Genomic DNA, 22,387 nt, shown 5'->3' on the forward strand with positions numbered 1-22,387 from the left:
CAGAACAGCTTAGAGGGACGTACAGAACAGCTTAGAGGGACGTACAGAACAGCTTAGAGGGACGTACAGAACAGCTTACAGAGGGACGTACAGAACAGCTTAGAGGGACGTACAGAACAGCTTAGAGGGACGAACAGAACAGCTTATAGAGGGACGTACAGAACAGCTTAGAGGGACGTATAGAACAGCTTATAGAGGGACGTACAGAACAGCTTAGAGGGACGTACAGAACAGCTTAGAGGGGGACGTACAGAACAGATTAGAGGGACGTACAGAACAGCTTAGAGGGACGTACAGAACAGCTTATAGAGGGACGTACAGAACAGCTTAGGGGGTCGTACAAAAGAGCTTGGCGGGGCAGAGGTTGAGTGCAACTGATTAAGGCCATGTGTGCTATAGAGGGACGTACAGAACAGCTTATAGAGGGAGGTACAGAACAGCTTAGAGGGACGTACAGAACAGCTTAGGGGGTCGTACAAAAGAGCTTGGCGGGGCAGAGGTTGAGTGCAACTGATTAAGGCCATGTGTGCTTGTGATGTTTGATATGCAGAATCAAGTACAAGTACAAGTATACTTATACTTATAAAATACATATATACGTATTAAGTATAATCAAGTGTTTACAGTCTGCGTGACTTGGAGTGGGTATCAAGATAGTCTAATTCTAATTAGGACAGAACTGTCAAATGAATGACTAGAATGATTTTCAGATAGTCAGTGTTGCCCTGGTTACAAGTACTTATAAAATACATATATACGTATTAAGTATAATCAAGTGTTTACAGTCTGCGTGACTTGGAGTGGTCATCAAGATAGTCTAATTCTAATTAGGACAGAACTGTCAAATGAATGACTAGAATGATTTTCAGATAGTCAGTGTTGCCCTGGTTACAAAAAGTGGGTGGATTAAAAAGTAAGTGAAAATTTCCCAATAAGCCAAAGCTCTCGAATGAATAACCCCTTTTTGTATCTGGAAAATTCGAGTGGTTTAGGGGCCCTTAAATAGAAATCCATGAAAATGTAGGGTTAGCCTTGAGAGGTGGGGAAGTAGGTAGTAGGTACCTACCTAATAATAATAATAATAATGCCAAAGACGAAGCGAAATTGATGGTTCTTCGGGCCGGATCTCTTTTTTTTACTTAAAAAATAATTAGGTTTTAACAAGCCTCTTATTTACCTATTTTTAGTTGAATCCCAACACAAGCCCATTCAGAAAAAAATTGATAATATAATTATAATAATAATAATAAAAAAAACAAGCGGGGCCCGTCCCTCCGGGAATTTTTCGATCTTGGTTAAAGAAAATCAATATTTATGTACCCACCTATTTTATTTAATATTCAGTTTATTATTCTTGAATTGATTTTTCGATTTTACTTTCATGTAATGATTTAAAATCAAGACTAGAGCCCGTTCTCCCTTTATTCCCAATATAATGTTCAAGTCACCCATCCATTTATTGGCCTTGCTCGGCGTAGCTTAACATAGATGACGCTAAAACCGGTCTTAAATGATCGACTGAAGTGTTATCTAAAACTTTCTCGCTTTGAGTTCACAGGTCGTCGCGACAAATTTCGAGATCAGAGCTCATTTATGTAAGAAAATGTGAAAAAATCCTCCAAAAACCAGTTTTTTTGGTTTTTTGGCTTTAAGGTTTTCTGGACAAAATTTGCACCACCATTTTCGTAATCCTGGTAAAAAGACCTTTAATTTGATATATAGGTCGACCAGTTTGGGATAAGTCCTTCTATGGGGACAGACCGACCGACAGACGACACCGAGGCGAATACAATAGTCCGTCCACTATACCTTTTATTATTACTATTGTAATTTAATAAAGGAAGGACGGACTAAAAATGGAAGCTAAAAATCTGGTGTGAACATCACACGACTTTCCTTATCCTATTTGAATGATGCTTGTTCTTTATGTTCTATATTAACTTTTACAATATCTCTAACCGTTTAGTCGGTATAGCTGAAAACCGCAAAAAACGGGTCAAAAACCGCCAAAAAGCGGTCAAAATACCGCCAACCGCAGCACCTATCTCAACCAAACGTTTTTGAGTTGCATCCTTGTCACATTTGTAAACTCCATACCAAATTTCAAGTCTCTAGCTCATACCGTTCCCGATATATTGTTAAATTACACCGAAAACCGCCAAAAAGCGGTAAAATGGCCGCCAACCGTTGCACCGATCTTAACCAAAAGTTTCGTGTCGCATCCTTGTCATATTTGACAGCTACATACCAAATTTCAAGTCTCTAGCTCTTACCGTTTTCGAGATATTTTGTTTACAGACAGACAGACAGACACACAGACAGACACACCCACGGACCAATGGCTGAAACTTTGGATTTAGGCTCTAGGGACCTCAAAACGTGTTTTGGCACTAAAAACTGACCATCGAAATTTTGACCCGATTACATTACTTTCCTTCCTATAGGATAAGGAAAGTAAAAAGATCTGAAATTGTGAACAAATTATTAACTCCACCTTGTATGTATAATTCTCATTATTTCAATCAAATTTTGAGTAGGGGGAATTTTCCTCAACATTGAAACCTCTCGATTTGAATTAAACAACAAAGATGATTGAATAAAAACAAAACAGGTAGGTAATTAATAGGTACCTAATAGGATAATAGGTAAGTAGGTAGATTAGCTTTTATTACCAACGTGTTCCTCAAAAAGCTGAAAAAGGTCCAAAAAGGTCGGTGTTCTCAGGCCTTTGGTTTTCGGCCCAAGTCGCTCAAACACATTGCAGGCACGTTCTTTATGAAATACAGATCAAATGTCTCCCAGGGACGAACCTCGAGACTTGCATCCTTTGGCCTCGCGAAATTAAATAAACACAGGGCCCGAGTTTAAACGTGACAGAGGTTCAATTTAATTCTATTCAGTTCGGCCGCTATTCAAATAATAATAATAGGGTAAAAAATCCCTAAAGGCCCGTTCCCACTTTTCGTTCGGAAAAAAATCGTGTCGTGCGTAGTGGGAACACTCATTAAAATGACATTGCCTACAGGACATTCGGAAAAAAATCGGATGAAACTCACAATTATTTGGAACGGGCCCCCTGAATCCAGCCCTGATTAAAGCACACACACATTTCCCCCCTATTCTCAGGCGCGTGTCTCGGCTTGATGAGATTTAACAGCACGGATCCTTTCCGCCAACTTCATTAGGAAAAACCAGCACTATCGTCGCTTTGAAAATTGAATGACCTATCGTCAGAAATAAGAGGGGAGGTGTTCCATGACACATGGCAGTAAGAGGTTTGTTTGACAGAGGGCACTGTAACTGCTGAGGTCTTATCGTTCCGAAATCGAAGATAGAAGGAAGACAGAATAGGAGAAAGCCAGCCGTTCTGAGAACGAACATATCCCATCACTCCCATCAGGATAAAATCCGCCCCGGGCGGAAATCAATCCCGCGACCTAGCGCTTACAAGGGAGACGCGCTACCAACAAAGCTAACATTTGTGAACTTCATACCAAATTTCAAGTCTCTAGCTTATACCGTTCCCGAGATATTGTTAAATTACACCGAAAACCGCCAAAAAGTTTCTATATTTGGCCATAACCACTCGGCAAAAGCTAAAGGCGGTAAAACAACAATGCGGAAAAATAACATGATGGTTGACTGCGTTTCGGGACGGGCCAAGTAATCTTTGCTTGAGACCATCAACCCCCTCGGTGCAGGGTACAGTACAGCGCTACAACAACAACAACAACAACAACGGGAATAACAAAATCACATCACTGAGTAGGAAAAATTGAGATATAGGAAAAACCAAAGGTACGTACCCGATTTTGTACCCCGAATTGACACTGGGGACTGCCACATACAGGGAGTCTGCGATGTTGTCAAATTTACCGCTCAGATCCACTTCCTCTATAATGGAGTTGAAATTGATGAGAACAATGTAGGTGTCATTGCCTGGCATTGATCTGGGGAGAGAATGAAATTGAAATTTATGGCATACATATTATGTAAGCAATTTTAATTGTGTTGAGCATAAATGCTTGTCACAAATGTCGTTCCCCGCTTAATGTACTACGCTAATTTTTGTGACTTGACTTGAACCACCAACCTCCAGATTCAAAGTCCACCGCGCCTAAGCACTGCACCATTGAGATTGGTTGGCCACATATTATGTAGGTACATATTTTCCTCTACAACTACATGAAAACGGCTATGTACTTGGTTTGTGGCGTATAATATCTCTAGTAGCGCTGTCAAACTTTCTTGACTTGGCGCGGCGGAGTGCCATCGCGCTCCTTAATGATATTACAAATTTCATGTCCTATTATCTGTTGCATAGTCTCTTCATCTCTGTCAGTAGCATGTTAGCAGCCCTATGTTAGTAGCAAAGAAAAGATAGGCCCTTCTTCAACTACACAGGTATGATTTAATATTATTATAAGTATTTACCTGGATAGTCCCAACACCCACTCCCCATTCAAGATATGAGTAGACACCGCCCCATAGATCATCGTATCTGTTCGCCTGAGTTGCGATAGCTTCCTATACAGCTTGTAGGTACTCCAGTCTGCCTTCTTCTGGGCCTCTACGTTCAGGTAGTAGTAGTTTGGATTTACTGGCAGCCAGGTCTTTCGCGCCGTTGAAAATCCTGGACATCAAATCAGAAAAAAAGCTTAAATGCTATCCAAGGAGCACTTTTTTTTTACGGCTTTCTTTTAAGTGGCAGGGTTCTTCTAGAGGAGCTCTTCCACCCAACCACTAAATTTTTCTTTCACTGTGAGCCTTTAAGATATTTCACCAGGGAGGTCTTGAATTTACTGGGAGCCAGGTCTTTCGCGCCGTTGAAAATCCTGGACATCAAATCAGAAAAAAGCTTAAATGCTATCCAAGGGGTCTTTCGCGCCGTTGAAAATCCTGGATATCAAATCAGAAAAAAGCTTAAATGCTATCCTGGATTTTCTTTTTTAAAGAAGGTTTGATAGAGGGAACTGTAACAACAGAGCTCTTATCGTCCCGAACTCGAAAGAGGAATACAGGATAGAAGATTGTTTGGGATACAGTTAAAGTTCACCCCGACCCGGAACCAAACCTGTAAGCTTGATTGGTAGCGCGTCTGCCTTGTACACGCTAGGCTGCGGGTTCGATTCCCGCCCAGGCCAAACTTGACCTTAAACAAAGAAGGTTCGTTCTCGGAACGGCTGGTTTCGGTCCATCCTGTCCTCCTCTCTTCGATTTCGAGAGAACAAGACCTCCGTTGTTACATCAAACTTACTTACTCCGCTATATTATCATGTTCCTATCAAACTTACTTTAACAATCCCGGGATCCAAACCCTCAACCCTCCCCACTCACCTGCATGTTTGGTGCTGTCCCATTGCATGGGCGTGCGTTCCGGGTCTCTCGTTTCATCTGCGCGCGCCCCGCCCGCATTGTTCGGGTCACGCCTCTCATCGTTGCGCACTAGAGGGCCCTCCATGCCAATCTCATCCCCGTAGTACGTGACTCCGACCCCCGGCATGAGTAGGGAGATCATAAGATAGGCGTCGGCGAGCTCCTTACCCAACCGGTTGGTTACGCGGGGGTTATCGTGATTGTCGTACTGGGGAGAGAAATTTTCAACGCGTTAGAGCAAAGAAAATGAAAAGCCATTCTTCCATTTTGGAACGACCTTTGTAGATGACAAACTGCCTCAAATTTGGCTCTCTCTCTCTTCATCTCTGTTAGTAGCATGTTAGCAGCCCTATGTTAGTAGCAAAGAAAGGATGGGCCCTTCTTCAACTACACAGGTATGATTTAATATTTTTACTATAAGTATTTACCTGGATAGTCCCAACACCCACTCCCCATTCAAGATATGAGTAGACACCGCCCCGTAGATCATCGTATCTGTTCGCCTGAGTTGCGATAGCTTCCTATACAGCTTGTAGGTACTCCAGTCTGCCTTCTTCTGGGCCTCTACGTTCAGATAGTAGTAGTTCGGATTTACTGGCAGCCAGGTCTTTCGCGCCGTTGAAAATCCTGGACATCAAATCAGAAAAAAGCTTAAAGGCTATCCACGGAGCACATCTTGTTTACAAATTTCCTGGATTTTCTTTTTTAAAGAGGTTTGATAGAGGGAACTGTAACAACAGAGCTCTTATCATCCCGAACTCGAAAAGAGGAAGACAGGATAGAAGATTGTTTGGGATACAGTTAAAGTTCACCCCGACCCGGAATCAAACCCGTAAGCTTGATTGGTAGTGCGTCTGCCTTGTACACGCTAGGCTGCGGGTTCGATTCCCGCCCAGGCCAAACTTGACCTTAAACAGAGAAGGTTCGTTCTCGGAACGGCTGGTTTCGGTCCATCCTGTCCTCCTCTCTTCGATTTCGAGAGAATAAGACCTCCGTTGTTACAGTTAACATCAAACTTACTTACTCCGCTATATTATCATGTTCCTATCAAACTTACTTACTCCGCTATATTATTATGTTCCTATCAAACTTACTTACTCCGCTATATTATTATGTTCCTATCAAACTTACTTTAAAAACCCCGGGATCCAAACCCTCAACCCTCCCCACTCACCTGCATGTTTGGTGCTGTCCCATTGCATGGGCGTGCGTTCCGGGTCTCTCGTTTCATCTGCGCGCGCCCCGCCCGCATTGTTCGGGTCACGCCTCTCATCGTTGCGCACTAGAGGGCCCTCCATGCCAATCTCATCCCCGTAGTACGTGACTCCGACCCCCGGCATGAGTAGGGAGATCATAAGATAGGCGTCGGCGAGCTCCTTACCCAACCGGTTGGTTACGCGGGGGTTATCGTGATTGTCGTACTGGGGAGAGAAATTTTCAACGCGTTAGAGCAAAGAAAATGAAAAGCCATTCTTCCATTTTGGAACGACCTTTGTAGATGACAAACTGCCTCAAATTTGGATTGCCAAAATGACACAGCGTACTTCTCGGACATACTTTTTACCCTTAAAATGAGGTAGAAATGATTTTAAATTCAAATAAAGATATAAATGAGAGATAGATGGTTGATACACCTACGGTTGTAGCCAAAACCAAGTGTCAGCCCAAAACAACCACCCTAGTTAGGGCTGATTGAGAGGCTGACGAAAAACGTCGACCCCGTCTGAACACGGGAAAAGGCGAAGAAGAAGCTAGGGTAGGTTTCATGCTGTCAGAGTATTTCTAGCAGGATTTACGTATATCTCCCTTGCCTTATCCATAGAATACTGGAAGAAGAGTATCTGACACGGTCATTGGTCAAAGCGGACACGGAATGTAAAGTTCCCGTCTGAACACGGGAAAAGGCGAGGAAGAAGAAGCTAGGGTAGGTTTCATGCTGCCAGAGTATTATCTAGCAGGATTTACGTATATCTCCCTTGCCTTATCCATAGAATACTGGAAGAAGAGTATCTGACACGGTCATTGGTCAAAGCGGTCACGTAAAATAAAGTAATGTAAGTATCCACGGTTTACGTTGTCCGGGTTTCAGATTGTACATGGTACACTATCTGACACGGTCATTGGTCAAAGCGGACACGGAAAGTAAAGTAAAGTAAGTATCCACGGTTTACGTTGTCCGGGTTTCAGATTGTACATGGTACACTACTCTTGTGGACATCTTTCGACAAGGATGAACAAGATAACTACTCACCACCCAATTTGACGTGCCCTCCGCGGGCAGATTGTCCTTGAATTGATTTTTCGATTTTACTTTCATGTAATGATTTAAAATCAAGACTAGAGCCCGTTCTCCCTTGTCAGGGTCAAGTACCAGTTGGAAGTTGAACGGATAGTGGGCAGCAGGACGGCCATTATATTTGAAATACTTCATGGTGTTCTCGATATCCGTGTAGGATTCCACGATCAGGATTCTGAGAAGAAAAAATTGTTAAATATAAATAAATAAAGAAAAAGCGGCCGTTAGAGTATGTCTACAACAGCGACCATGGCTTAGCTTTCGCCGAATGGTGACGGTAGAATAAAGAAAAGACATCTCTTTGTATCAGCCATACACCGGGGTGATGGTCTTTACCCATGTTTAATAAGCTCGTCCTGAACCGCAGTCAACCATCGTGAAGACTTGTGCTTGTTCTTTAAAGCAGTGAGAACCCTTTGAAAAACTGCCAGCTAGGTAGGCTGGTTAGGGTTAGTTGTTCTCCTCCCTGGTTATAATTCCACAGCCAGACGCTAGTCTACTCTCTGTTTAACGTCTCCTTTCAGACTCCTCTCAAGTATTTGTCAATATGAACATTTTACCCAGAATCGCATTTTACCTTTAAAATACAAGAATTACCTCTAACTTACCTCTAATATCTATATTTTACCCAGAATCACCTCTAAAACTCACCTGGTATGTCCAGTCTTCTGTTTGTACTCATCCACAAGGGCGCGCCACTTGACCAGTATCTCATAGAGTTCAGGCAGATCGGTCGTCTTGTCATGAATGAGGTCATCGTAGTTCATGCTGCCCTCTTTGCCCGGTTTGTACTTCTCGTCCTTGAAGTCCCCAGCTTCGAACATGTGCTTGAGAGCGTCGATACGCCATCCGTCGATACCCTTGTCCAGCCAGAAGCGGAGTACGGCCTGCGAAACAGAGACGAAGCAAAGAATTTATTCTGCCGTCACCATTCAGCGAAAGCTAAATCCGCTAAAACAACAAGAAGAAGCAAAGACGAGAAAAACAATCGAACTTCCGAGTAACGAGTAACCTATTCAGAGACACGAGGGAAATTCGTTCAGCCGAAGAAACACATTGGTTTGATGGCCCACATCCGAGCAAGCTATTCCCCCTTGAGTGCGACAAACAGTAGAAATTGAGCCAGCCTAGTTAGCTTGGTTGGTATCGTGTCTACCTTGTAAGGGCTAGGCCGCGGGTTCGATTCCCGCCCAGGGCGGACTTTATCCTACTCAGATATGGTTCGTTCTCGAAACGGCTGGCTTTCTCCTATCCTGTCCTGCTTCTCTCTTAAGCTGTGTCCACACATAGTCAATGGTCGTCGATCGATGTCAACTGAAACCATTCACACTGCCTCGATGAAATAGATTCGCCTCGATCGATGTCTATTGCGGTAAGGTTTTTTGGTTGATACAGTTCCCTCTATGAAACCTTTCGGAAAAAAAAACAAGATGGCGACTCACCTCCATGGCCTCTTGTAGTTTCTTGGAGCGAAAGTTGAGATCGGGCTGCTTGGCACTGAACTGATGCAGGTAAAACATCTTGCGGTTTTCGTCGTAAGTCCAGGCTGAACCGGAAAACACGCTCACCTAAACAGGGAGAATAGAAAAGTTATTAAGGATGGTGGTTATTAACACTGCTCAGATAGGGCTAAAGAGTTCCTTTAAACTTTAACTTTGAACCAAAAGAAGGCTGGTAGTACATATTTTATTATCAAAGTCCCAAAATAATAATGAGATAATGAGGACGAAATTCCATACCTCGGCTAGGTAAAAGTTATTAAGGATGGTGGTTATTAACACTGCTCAAATAGGGCTAAAGAGTTCCTTTAAACTTTAACTTTGAAACAAAAGAAGGCTGGTAGTACATATTTTATTATCAAAGTCCCAAAATAATAATGAGATAATGAGGACGAAATTCCATACCTCGGCTAGGGTCGGTACAACTACACCGCTACAACAACAAATTAATGGTACTTAATTTATTATTGCTCCTTATTGTTGACATTAATTTATTTACTGTTGTAATTAATTTATCATTTGTTAATCCTGCAAACGGCCCTGCTTCGGTGCTTGCAGCTTCTACATACGTTCAGGTAGGTAATGTTGTAATGTAAGAATTCATTTTCCAATTCCTAGAATTATCGCAACTTTCAAGGAGCTATTTCCTATGTGCCTATAAAGATCTATTACCTACCTACTATTTGACTAGATAGGTAATAGGTAAACTATTACTCTTTTTCCTCTATTACTCATTCATCTCAATCTTAATAGGTATCTAGGATAAGTGTACCATTTATTCGCCCACCTAAAAAACGTACCATTTATTGGCCCACCTGTACCATACGCCACATAAGTCTGAACTGGACGAACTTTTTCAAGATCCAATTGTATCAAAAGAAAGGGTTAAGTCCTGCTATCGAACCAGTGCTATTCAAAAATTGTAGTCATAAAAACAAAAATTAGAAAAATAAATGTGGGCAGGTAGGCCAATTCCATACCTCGGCTAGGATTGAACCCGCGCTCTTCTGATTACCAGGCCAACGTCTTGACCACTGACCACTACACCACAAAGGTGGGTTTAAAGTGGCTATGGGTACACATATCTGCTTTGCGGCAGAATGGTAAGTTTGTACCAAGTATTATGCTTTACTTATACATGGGTACTTGAAGATCAGACAAAAAAAAGCGTTTAAAGCACTTTTAATCTCAACGAAAAGTTTTGCCGCGGGAGTGTTCGTGGCATGCTCTTATGGACACTACCCAAATGTTCAACACTACCCAAATGTTGGTTTATGGAAACCCACCCAAATTATCGGACACTTACCCAATTGTTGGGTGGCTCTGGTAAGTTTTGTACCAAGTATTATGCTTTACTTATACATAGGTACTTGAACATCAGACAAAAAAAAAGCGTTTAAAGCACTTTTAATCTCAACGAATAAGTTTTGCCGCGGGAGTGTTCGTGGCATGCTCTTATGGACACTACCCAAATGTTCAACACTACCCAAATGTTCAACACTACCCAAATGTTGGTTTATGGAAACCCACCCAAATTATCGGACACTTACCCAATTGTTGGGTGGCTCAGTTTTGTTCACCCCCTTCCCTTCTTTCCACACATAATACTCGTCATAAGGCGCTATTCCGGCTTTGGATTTGGCAAACCAGTCGTGTTCATCGCTCGTGTGATTGGGGACGTAATCCAGGAGAATAGGTGGGCGAATAAATGGTACACTTACCCTATCTACAATCTTACTAGTTAATAGCTACCGACCTTCTAGGTACTCTATTTCCTATCTTAATCTTATCTAAGTACACATCCGCACTAAATAGGTAGGTAAATCGACATCGAATCCTTATTTCTAAATAAATATTAACGTCACTGCTTTTTTTTTTTTTTATTTTTTTTAAGAGATTTGACAGAGGGAACTGTAACTGCTATGGTCTTATCGTCCCGAAATCGAAGAGACAAGGAAGACAGGATAGGAGAAAGCCAGCCGTTCACAACTACACCGCTACAACAACAATTATTGGTACTTAATTTATTGTTGCTCCTTATTGTTGATATTAATTTATTTACTGTTGTTATTAATTTATCGTTTGTTCATCCTGCAAACGGCCCTGCTTCGGTGCTTGCAGCTTCTACATACGTTCAGGTAGGTAATGTTGTAATGTAGGAATTCATTTTCCAATTTTATTCCTAGAATTATCGCGACTTTCAAGGAGCTATTTCCTATGTGCCTATAAAGATATATTACCTACTGTTTGACTAGATAGGTAAGCTATTACTATTTTTCCTCCATTACTCATTCATCTCAATCTTAATAGTTATCTATCTATAATCTTACTAGTTAATAGCTACCGACCTTCTAGGTACTCTAGGCATTTCCTATCTTAATCTTATCTAAGTACACATCCGCACTAAATAGGTAGGTAAATCGACATCGAATCCTTATATTTCTAATTAAACATTAACGTCACTGCATTTTTTTTTTTTTTTTAGGGAGACAGCCATCATGTATCAGATCTACCCTAGGTCGTTTAGAGATGTCAATGGCGACGGTACGGGAGACATACGGGGTAAGTAAAGGTACACTACTATCACGTGAGCTCACGTGAAGTGAGGGGAGACAGCCATCATGTATCAAATCTACCCTAGTTCCTTCAGAGATGTCAATGGCGATGGCCATTGACATCTGACATCTCCTTGGTTTGTAGTGTGAGTCTGCCTTGTAAGCGCTAAGTCGCGGGTTCGATTCCCGGTCGGTGCGGATTTTATCCTGAACGGATAATGTTCGTTCTCGGAACGGCTGTCTTTCTCCTATCCTGTCTTCCTTTTTTCTTCGATTTCGGGACGCTAAGACCTGAGCAGTCTGTCCCTCTGTCAAACCTCTTTTTTTTTTGAGTCTCTTGATAGTCTTGATGCGACCGTTGTATTTTATGATTTTTATGGCATCCTATCCTATCCTAAACGTTTCTATCCCGTTCTCTGTTATATTCAATGTTATCTTTTCTATTCCAATTAATTTTAGCCAACCCTAGGTAACCTATTGCTTTAGCATTACCTGTTTCGTTTGATCCCGTAGGTATCACGGTGAATATTAGAACTAGGTTGGATAGGGGGAGGGTGAATAGTAGAACTAGGTTGGATAGGGGGAGGGTGAATAGTAGAGAATAAGAGATAGAGAATAAGAATGGAATGTAAAGATGTTAATGTGCTTGTACCTATTACTTTACATAGTTTACATGTGGTAAGAAAACGTAAATAAAAAACACATAGGTTACAATGTAAAGATACTTACAACATACTGTAACATGAACCCAATTTGTATCACAACTAGTACCTACCTAAATTCTCCTAAACAGGTGGAAGACATTTTTAGGTAAATTTCCTTTGCGAATGATAGATAAGAAATGGTTTTGGGCTATTGAATGATTTCGGACTAAAATTTTGGGCTGGACCAATTTCTCTTCACAAAGACGTTTTTCGTCCAGGTACAGAGAGATCGAGCTTTGATTGGATATTAAAGTTAGAAGTTTGAATATCTACATATAAGCACAATAAATTACCGTACTAGATATACCTAACTAGATATTATTTATTTAACCATGAAATGAACAGAAAAAGAGAAGTTTTACAGTTAATCTATAGGTGGGTGCCAAGCAGGCTTCATCCTATTCCCAAACCTCATTCAATCAAATCAAATAAATCAATAACATGTGTTTTAAAAATAATAATATACCTAGGTACTAGGTAGCTACATAGATACATGTTACACCGTTACAGGTTCAGTCCAATGCTAGCTATAGGTAGGTACTTATGTATGTACAATTGTACATATATCTACAAAATATAGGTTCAGTCCAATTTACAGTGAGCTAGGTTAGGTTTAGGTACCAGGGGTCGGATTTCATCTCATCTACATCTTCTTTTTTCATAGGTACCTTTCTACATAGGAATTGTTTGTTACCTAGGTACTAGATATCTGTGTAGGTAAGTAATACAGTAATACTGTTTGTTACATAGATATCTATGTAGGTACTGCTTGGTGTTTTTAAGTTCATGGCCACTGGTCAAGATTCTCTTGGATGTTCTTGGGGATTTTTAATGAAAAATGTATTGGATACCTTGATAGCACTGTAAGTAGAGGTAGGTTATTGATAATATCTGAGCTAGTAACTGTTATTTCTCTCTGTAACCTCTAGCTACTGTCAAAACAGTCATAACTTCGAACAATAACGGGAGGTTATCTAGAAAAGTTTCGAAAAGAGAAACTTTTTTAACATGTTACAAAATAATACAACATGTATTGTAGGTATCTATCTAGGTCTATGGCCGAGTGGGTCACACTAGGCTTGTACATCGGAGGTCCCGGTTCAATCCCCGGCAGAGTCGAAATTTTAACCTCTAGCTACTGTCAAAACAGTCGTAACTTTGACAGGGGTTATCTATTTAAAATTACTTTTTTTCACATATTATTACAAAACGAATAGATTTGTAGTAAAACATGTAGCTGTAGCTCTAAGCAACCTCCGCGGCCGAGAGGGTATCTGAGGCTTAGGTACATACCGGAGGTCCAGGGTTCAATCCCCGAGAGGGTAGAAGTTTTTTTTTTTTTTTTTTTTTTTTTTTTTTTTTTTGAAATTGCCAAAAAGACAAAAAAATAATTTGCTTTTACTTGTTGTTCATTAAATTCCCACTTTGTGTGATAGAAAAATAATATTATTATTATCTACCTACCTAATAGTGTTACCTATTACATCTGTGAGACCTAATACCTAATATACAGTGCATAGGTAGATACGTGATAGGTATTTGAAGTTAGTCCATGATGTTAGGATACCTAACCTAAAACCGAGAGACAATCTGTTGTTGATCAAAAGGTGGCTCGTGGCCAAAATAAGGTAAATTTACAAGTAGGTAGATAGCTAGTTTTTACTTTTCTTATTTTCCCAATGTCAGCAACAACAGGACAATTAATGAATATTATTGAATGACTATACCTAGGTAGATGAGACTCGTATATTATATTATACAATTTATTTTTAAAATATAGGTATAGGTAACTGAAGGACTCATTGTCCTCTGAAGACCGAGAGCGCCGAATTTTGTTCGTCAGTAATTTAATTAATTATTAAAATTTATTCTATTCCTACAGTAGGCAGGTACAACCGAGAGGCACATTTCTAGATTAAATTAAATCGCTAACATTTTGATGGAGAGCGTTTACATTTTCCTTCTGATTTCATCAATCACCAGGCACGCGTCTGTCACAAAACGGCAGTAAAATTTACAAATCCATTGATTGATTATATAGTACCTACATTACCTACGTCGCGTCTTATTGATTGACTGTGAATAAATATTAAATCTATTGACTATTAATTGCTTATCAAAACCATTGATTGACGATTAATTAAAATATAAATCCTGTTAATTAAAACCGCATCCGAACAGTTCTAGCGTCAAGGGGTTCAAGGCAGTTCGTTACCCGGCGAAAGCAAAATATTTTTGCTTGACTGCCGCCATCAGTTAGAGAACTGCAGTAATAGTAAGTGACTGCAGGTACCTTGCTGGTAAAATTGCATAAGTTTGGGCATAAACAATGGTTTGTAAGGAAAGTGCAAAAGTGCAGCTGTCCATGTTTATATTTAGGTATTAAAGTCATAGTTTAAAAGTTCCCACCTGCCTCAGTGTCATCATGGTCAAGAAGCTCGCCTGAGTCGCCTGGTAATCAGGAAGACGTGGGTTCAAACCTAGCTGAGGTATGGAATTTTATCCTGAGAATTATTTGAGACTTTTGCCAACATAAGAGTAGTGGCCTAACTGCTGGGATAAAGGACTCATTACTTCATTAGTCCTATTCGAGCAGTATAGGTAAATAAGAAAATGAGTGTTTTATATGAGTGATTTTCGAATTGAAATATTGATATGAATATCAAATTTTCAACTGGACTAAAGGGACTCTTCAGCCCTACCCAAGCAGTCTAAATACTCATTAAATATTTATTTCGTATCTGGCTTAGTCTTAACCCGTGATCGATCTAGCTAACTCTTAGTCCTAGACAATTGCACATATTTGACTCTGGAGGTTACATTGAGGTTCTTCACGCCATTGTCTTTCTGTTCATGCATCATTGGACAACACACATTTCAATGAAAACTTACCAACCAGCTAATCTCTGTAGAGGGTAATTAATAATTCGATTTCTACTAGCAATAAAACGATTGTTTTTATAGTCTGTTCATACTTTAGAATGGTATTTTTTTTTTTTGAATTAGGTACCTCACCTCTTCCCTCCCCGCTTGTGTGGTGTTCTGGGGCATATGGGTTATGGTCAAGACACCCGCCTGGTACCTAATCAGGTGGGCGTGGGTTTAAATTGGGAACTGCTGCATTCCACTCCCTGGCTAACACATACACGGTATGTGTTTTTATTTAGCTGCCCACACATTAAACCTCCTATCACAGAGAAAATCGTTTTTCAGTGTGATCAGTCGTAACCTAAAGCGAAAAGACTATAAAGCAACAATGACATTACCTATGTATGTAGGACTGTTTTGGTACCTAGGTATGATAAAGGTTTTATTTGTCTTGCTGAAAGCTAGTTACGAAGGTAGTTTTAACACGAATAGTGTTTGAAAATTAACAGGTTTACGTTTACACCAGGTGTTTTTAAATGTTTCAGTAAATCAGTTTTAGGGTTGATCGTGACTTGTGGCTATTGACTTAGCCTTTTGTACCACCACCCTTTGGATTAATCGAGATAAATTATCGAAAGAGGCGAAGCTATGGTGAAACAAACAAAAAGACAAATTAAATTTAGAGGAAAATGTTCAATTAAAAATTAAAACCGAGAACTCACTTTTAACATTGTACCTAGGTAGATTCTTGTCGGAATCGTATGATCATATTGGGCCAAAAATATTTACCTGAAACAAAAAATGCAAGAAAATAGGTTAGTAAATTGGTAAAACTGAATGTAATTGAATCATTCTAATACCTACCAGAAAATCCAGATATTATTTTTCAAGAAGAATTGGGTGAAAATTAGTGGATGTGCCAATTTTACAAAAATGAAATGGTACATCTACAATCATGTAGGCTTGTAAGGAGATAATATAGGTAATATTTAGAGTTCTAACGAATAGTCATGGTCAGATGAAAATTGGTGGATGTGCTGATTCCACTTCTACTGAAAGAGAAATAAACCACACGCCTTTCATAAGAAAATATGAAAAATTCCATTATGTCTAATGACTTTATTAGGTTTTACTATTCTCTCCTTCTTTCCTACCTATTCCTTTTTAGCTGAATTCCCTTTAGGGATGAGATAGTCACTTAAAAAAAAAAAAAAAAAAAAAAATGTTGCCCCCCCCCACAGCTAGACGCTAGTCTACTCTGTGTGTAGCGTCCCCTAGCCAGACTCCTCTCAAGTATTCATCCTCTGTTTTGCCAAGAATTACCTTTTTCGTAGATTCGTAGAAGCCTAACCCATCCTTTATTGGTGTTTGCCCCTACACCCAAGCCTCGGATTGGGCTTTTTGTGTATGAGTTTTGTGTAAGAATTGCCTTTAAAACACGCCATAACTCACCTGGTATGTCCAGTTTTCTGTTTGTACTCATCCACGAGGGATCGCCACTTGAGCAGTATCTCATGTCAATTATTATTGTATTTTATACACCATTATAACCAATAAAAGTTTCACTATTACCTACATATTTCACCAATATTTGGCTTTAAACTACCCCATAACTCACCTGGCGATTTCTGGTACAAGAAGCTTTCCCAAGAGTGGTAATTTTGTGTGAAGAAAACTCTGAGCAGAGTTGAAACTGATCTTAAAGAGGTAAAAGTCTGAGCTTAAAGAGGTAAAACTCTGCTTAAAGAGGTCTCACCTGGTATGTCCAGTCTTCTGTTTGTACTCATCCACGAGAGCGCGCCACTTGACCAGTATCTCATAGAGCTCGGGCAGATCCGTTGTCTTGTCATGAATGAGGTCATCGTAGTTCATACTGCCCTCTTTGCCCGGTTTGTACTTCTCGTCCTTGAAGTCCCCAGCTTCGAACATGTGCTTGAGAGCGTCGATACGCCATCCGTCGAGATGATCTCTAGCCAAGATTACTTGGACCGTCCCGAACCGCAGTCAACCATCATGAGGACCTGTGCTTTTCCTTTGAAGCATGATAAACCCTTTGTAATCTCCAGCTAGCCAGGCTGGTTAGGGCTTGGCTGCTCTGATTCCTGTTTATAGTCCGATAGTTATACACTGGTCTGCTCCCTGTTTAAGGTCCCCCAGCAGGCCTCAGCTCGACGAAGTAGGTATTTTAGCAGTCATCCTGTAATGTCCAGGTACTCTTCCATTGGTCGGTATTTGTACCGGGTAGTCGACAATTTGGATCTTGGAAAATTAGTACGAGATGTTTAAATGTAGGACAAAGTTCAACAGTGGAGGAGGAGCAAAATTTGCACAAAAAAAGGGGGGAATAAGTTTAGTTAATATTATACCTACTTGTGGTCAGCTCCCATGGCGTAGTGATCACTGCGCTCGCCTTGCACGCGGGAGACCCGGGTTCGATTCCCGGCGGGGTCATGAAATTTGTTCAGTTCAGTGCCAAGCAGCCCGATCTCAACTTTCGCTCCAAGAAACTACAAGAGGCCATGGAGGTGAGTCGCCATCTTGTTTTTTTTTTCCGAAAGGTTTCATAGAGGGAACTGGAACAACCAAAAAGCCTTACCGCAATCGACATCGATCGAGGCGAATCTATGTTGTCGAGGCAGTGTGAACGGTTTCAGTTGACATCGATCGACGACCATTGACTATGTGTGGACACAGCTTAAGAGAGAAGCAGGACAGGATACGAGAAAGACAGCCGTTTCGAGAACGAACCTTATCTGAGTAGGATAAAGTCCGCCCTGGGCAGGAATCGAACCCGCGGCCTAGCCCTTACAAGGTGGACACGATACCAACCAAGCTAACTAAGCCGGCTCAATTTCTACTGTTTGTCGCACTCAAGGGGAATAGCTTGCTCGGATGTGGGCCATCAAACCAATGTGTTTCTTCGGCTGAACGAATTTCCCTCGTGTCTCTGAATAGGTTACTTGTTACTCGGGAGTTCGATTGTTTTTCTCGTCTTTGCTTCTTCTTGTTGTTTTAGCGGGTTTAGCTTTCGCTGAATGGTGACGGCAGAATAAATTCTTTGCTTCGTCTCTGTTTCGCAGGCCGTACTCCGCTTCTGGCTGGACAAGGTTTGCCGATATAGAGTTCAATATTAGAGTGCCGGAGTCCAGTCACCCGATTGGGCTGCCGGCACCCTAGTTTTTACTTTCCTTATCCTATAGGAAGGAAAGTAATGTAATCGGGTCGAATTTTCGTCTGTCTGTAAACAAATTATCTCGAGAACGGTAAGAGCTAGAGACTTGAAATTTGGTATGTAGCTGTCAAATGTGACAAGGATGTGATGGTGACAGGGTGCCACAAGTTTAGGGTGGAAGAACTCTATTATTGGGTTACTTCCCCTGATTTAGGCTGTTGGAATGCTATATTATAGTGTCGAGTTTGCCGATATAGAGTTCAATATTAGAGTGCCGGAAACCACAGTCACCCGATTGGGCTGCCGGCACCCTAGTTTTTACTTTCCTTATCCTATAGGAAGGAAAGTAATGTAATCGGGTCGAATTTTCGTGGTATTGGAAAAAATCCTCCACAAAGCGGTGAAAATACCGCCAACCGCAGCACCTATCTCAGCCAAACGTTCCATTTTTAGTTCCATCCTTGTCACATTTGTGAACTACATACCAAATTTCAAGTCTCTAGCTCATACCGTTCCCGAGATATTGTTGAATTACACCGAAAACCGCCAAAAACCGGCAAAATACCGCCAAGCGTTGCACTGATCTTAACCAAAAGTCACATCCTTGTCACATTTGACAGCTACATACCAAATTTCAAGTCTGGTCACCAGGGAGGAGCACTTCTTGTTTACAAATTTCCTGGATTTTCTTTTTTAAAGAAGGTTTGATAGAGGGAACTGTAACAACAGAGCTCTTATCGTCCCGAACTCGAAAAGAGGAAGACAGGATAGAAGATTGTTTGGGATACAGTTAATAAAGTTCACCCCGACCCGGAATCAAACCCGTAAGCTTGATTGGTAGCGCGTCTGCCTTGTACACGCTAGGCTGCGGGTTCGATTTTCGCCCAGGCCAAACTTGACCTTAAACAGAGAAGGTTCGATCTCGGAACGGCTGGTTTCGGTCCATCCTGTCCTCCTCTCTTCGATTTCGAGAGAATAAGACCTCCGTTGTTACATCAAACTTACTTACTCCGCTATATTATCATGTTCCTATCAAACTTACTTTAACAATCCCGGGATCCAAACTCCCTTTCCTTCTTTCCACACATAGTACTCGTCATAAGGCGCTATTCCGGCTTTGGATTTGGCAAACCAGTCGTGTTCATCGCTCGTGTGATTGGGGACGTAATCCAGGAGAATCTTGATGCCTGCAGGTGAACCAATGATGGAATAGAAATTAGGATAGAACACCTATACCTTGTTTATCCTGCTCGAATGAGACTAAAAAGCCCCTTTACCCCAGCAGTCTAAACATAACACAATACATAAAATTCTTTTAAAAAAAAAAAAAAAGATGGACGATATTGGGACGCTTCTTGCTCGTCTATTGCCACGGAGGAATAACAGCTATTTGAGACCCTTGCCCAACGGTAATAGCACGTTCAATGCCCACCACTCACTCTCAGGTAGTCTGACAGACCGCGGTCTCACAGACCTGGGTCTGTCAGACAGTCGGAAATGTGGCGGAAAAAGCTAGAGACTTGATGTATTGACGGCTGAAATCTCAGAGGGTCTGACAGATATAGGTCTCTAGATCTTTCTGCCACGAACGCACAGACTTTCTGACAGACAGACAGACCCAGGTCTGTGAGCCGCGATCTGTCAGACGTTTAGCGGGGTGAGGTTAATTTAGGGAGGTGAGTAAGCGGGTAGCTTGTCACGGAATGGAAGGTAGAACCCCCGTCCTTGAAGAGTAATGTAATGACCTTGGCAGTTATACAGTAACCAGTGACAGCATCCTCCTCCTCCTCCTCCATCTACCTAGTTATTGATTTTCTTTGCTTACAGCGCATAGTCCTTAGCTTAGGGTAATGTTACACTGAGCGCGCATTTGCAAACGAACGTTTGCAAACAATACGCGCTTGATGTAACATTACCTGAAAAACCGACAGCAGCCGGATCAACTCCGCTGTTTGCAAGCCAATGTTTGTGGAAAAATGATTGCAAACACTGTTGACGCACTACCAACTAAGCTAACTAGGCTGGCCTCACTGTATTTTAGTGATGGGGTTTTTGCCCTCCAAATTCGGTGAGAACCCGTCTCCTCTTGTTAACCTCACTCAGCCTGATTGGGGCCGGGGAAAAGGCCAGTAACTCGCCATAGTCCAGATGGTCACCCATCCAGATACCAACCACGCGCAACGTTGCCTAACTTCAGTGATCCATTGGGAACTAGTACATTCAACGTGTTATCGTGCTTCTCAATTTAAGAGCAGGTAGAAAGAATCGTTCCCAAGAAGAACGGCCTATGTGAAAATTTTCGATTTTTTTTTTTTAAATCGGGGCCTATGTGATCTCCTCGTTTTAATGCACTAGTCAGTTTTGGGGGCAGAAAATCGGAAGTCGTTTTTTTCCGACCAACTTCGTGAAGATTCGAGTAAAATTTCAGAAGAACAACGGCCTATGTGTAAAGTTTGCCTCGGGGCAGGGTGTTTTTGCATGCAAAGTAAGTGAGAGTTTCATGTAAAAGGGCCGCGCCTATGTGTAAAAAAACACAATTCTGGGATAAATTTCCACATTACCTACTGTATTAAAATGTCTCTCCTGAAAAGTAACGAAAATAACATAGGCCGTTCTTCTTGGGAACGATTCAAATGATAGGTACTTTTTATTGTTGTGAATATTCAAATTGACTTAAATTGATCGATGGTGGCTGTTTATTATTTTGATAACGCCTACTGATAAGCTGATAAGCGTGAAAGCAGTCTGATAAATACTAAGGTATCTAGGTCAGCCATACTCAACTTTTTTTTTCCACTGATATCCCAGCCCTGAAGCGCCTGTACTAAGGGCCCCTCAGAGATATTTAGCAATCTGCCGAGGACCTCACAGAACAGATTAGAGGCAGGTCCCCCTCCTCTATCCTTGTTTTTCTCCTTTACTGTAGGCCAGACTCCGTCAAAATCCTGGTTAGAGGGACGTACAGAACAGCTTAGAGGGACGTACAGAACAGCTTAGAGGGACGTACAGAACAGCTTAGAGGGACGTACAGAACAGCGGACCAATGGCTGAAACTTTGGATTTAGGCTCGAGGGACCTCAAAACGTGTTTTGACACTAAAAACTGACCATCGAAAATTTGATCCGATTACATTACTTTCCTTCCTATAGGATAAGGAAAGTAAAAATACTCAGCTCAATTTCTTGATTTTCCTGCGAGGATCGGTATTATGGTCAGTGCTCCGTTGAGGACGTTTCTATTCATTAGCATGGTTTATTTTCTCTAGGATCGGTACTAGGCTATGGTCGAAGGTCAGTACTCCTTGTGGACGCCGACTAAAAATCTTACCCAAGTAGTTGATACGTACTTATGCTTCCGCAGCTACGATGAACATTACCGCCAGTAATATCCCGTACGCAATGCGTGGAAATATTATGACTTCTGTAGTGCGTGCGGTTTAATTTCATACCACGGAGATAAATAATAATTAACAAGACTCGAGAGATTAGAAGAGATTTGATTTATGCTCCAGGGAGATTTTTACGTACGCCTAACATTATGCTAGATTTCCCCTTTTTTTTTTTTCAAGATGGGTGTTTTTTTTTGTTTTACCAGAAACAGCGAAAAAACTGGTACATTAGACTCGTGTTGTCTGTGTCGAAGCACGAACATCCCATAGTGTTCCTCTGAAATGGGCGAACCTAGTCCCTACACTTGCACTTGGTCGCGCGGCAAATTCTTGGATATTTTCGTAATATGGTGCGATCGATTTAACACGGAGCTCTGAATCATACCAAGGCCTTTCTTTTCCATGATTTTGTTCTCTTCTTTTCCCAGCCTTCTTGGATTAAAGGTTATGGGGCTTCGGTCAGTTCGGTCGTTTGATAGAAGTATTTTGAAGGTTTGTAAATAGCTGGAAAATCTCTGAGGCAAATAAG

At 41.2% G+C, this 22,387-nt stretch overlaps 1 protein-coding gene across 1 annotated transcript; it reads right to left on the reverse strand.

Moving 5' to 3' along the window:
• Positions 1-3,700: 3,700 nt before the first annotated feature.
• LOC103510506 (maltase 2-like) lies at positions 3,701-22,262 on the reverse strand. Its single transcript, XM_026824547.1, has 12 exons — positions 22,164-22,262; positions 19,536-19,700; positions 10,722-10,751; positions 9,115-9,240; positions 8,324-8,559; positions 7,721-7,847; positions 7,628-7,663; positions 6,551-6,797; positions 5,805-6,003; positions 5,338-5,591; positions 4,435-4,633; positions 3,701-3,950 (listed from the first exon to the last, which is right to left on the reverse strand). The coding sequence occupies exons 1-12, from the start codon at positions 22,260-22,262 to the stop codon at positions 3,716-3,718; spliced, it is 1,953 nt and encodes a 650-aa protein (XP_026680348.1). The 3' UTR covers positions 3,701-3,715.
• Between the last annotated feature and the right edge of the window lie 125 nt (positions 22,263-22,387).

Source organism: Diaphorina citri, unplaced genomic scaffold, assembly GCF_000475195.1.
Source record: "Diaphorina citri unplaced genomic scaffold, Diaci psyllid genome assembly version 1.1 scaffold607, whole genome shotgun sequence".
Taxonomy (NCBI): domain Eukaryota; kingdom Metazoa; phylum Arthropoda; class Insecta; order Hemiptera; family Psyllidae; genus Diaphorina; species Diaphorina citri.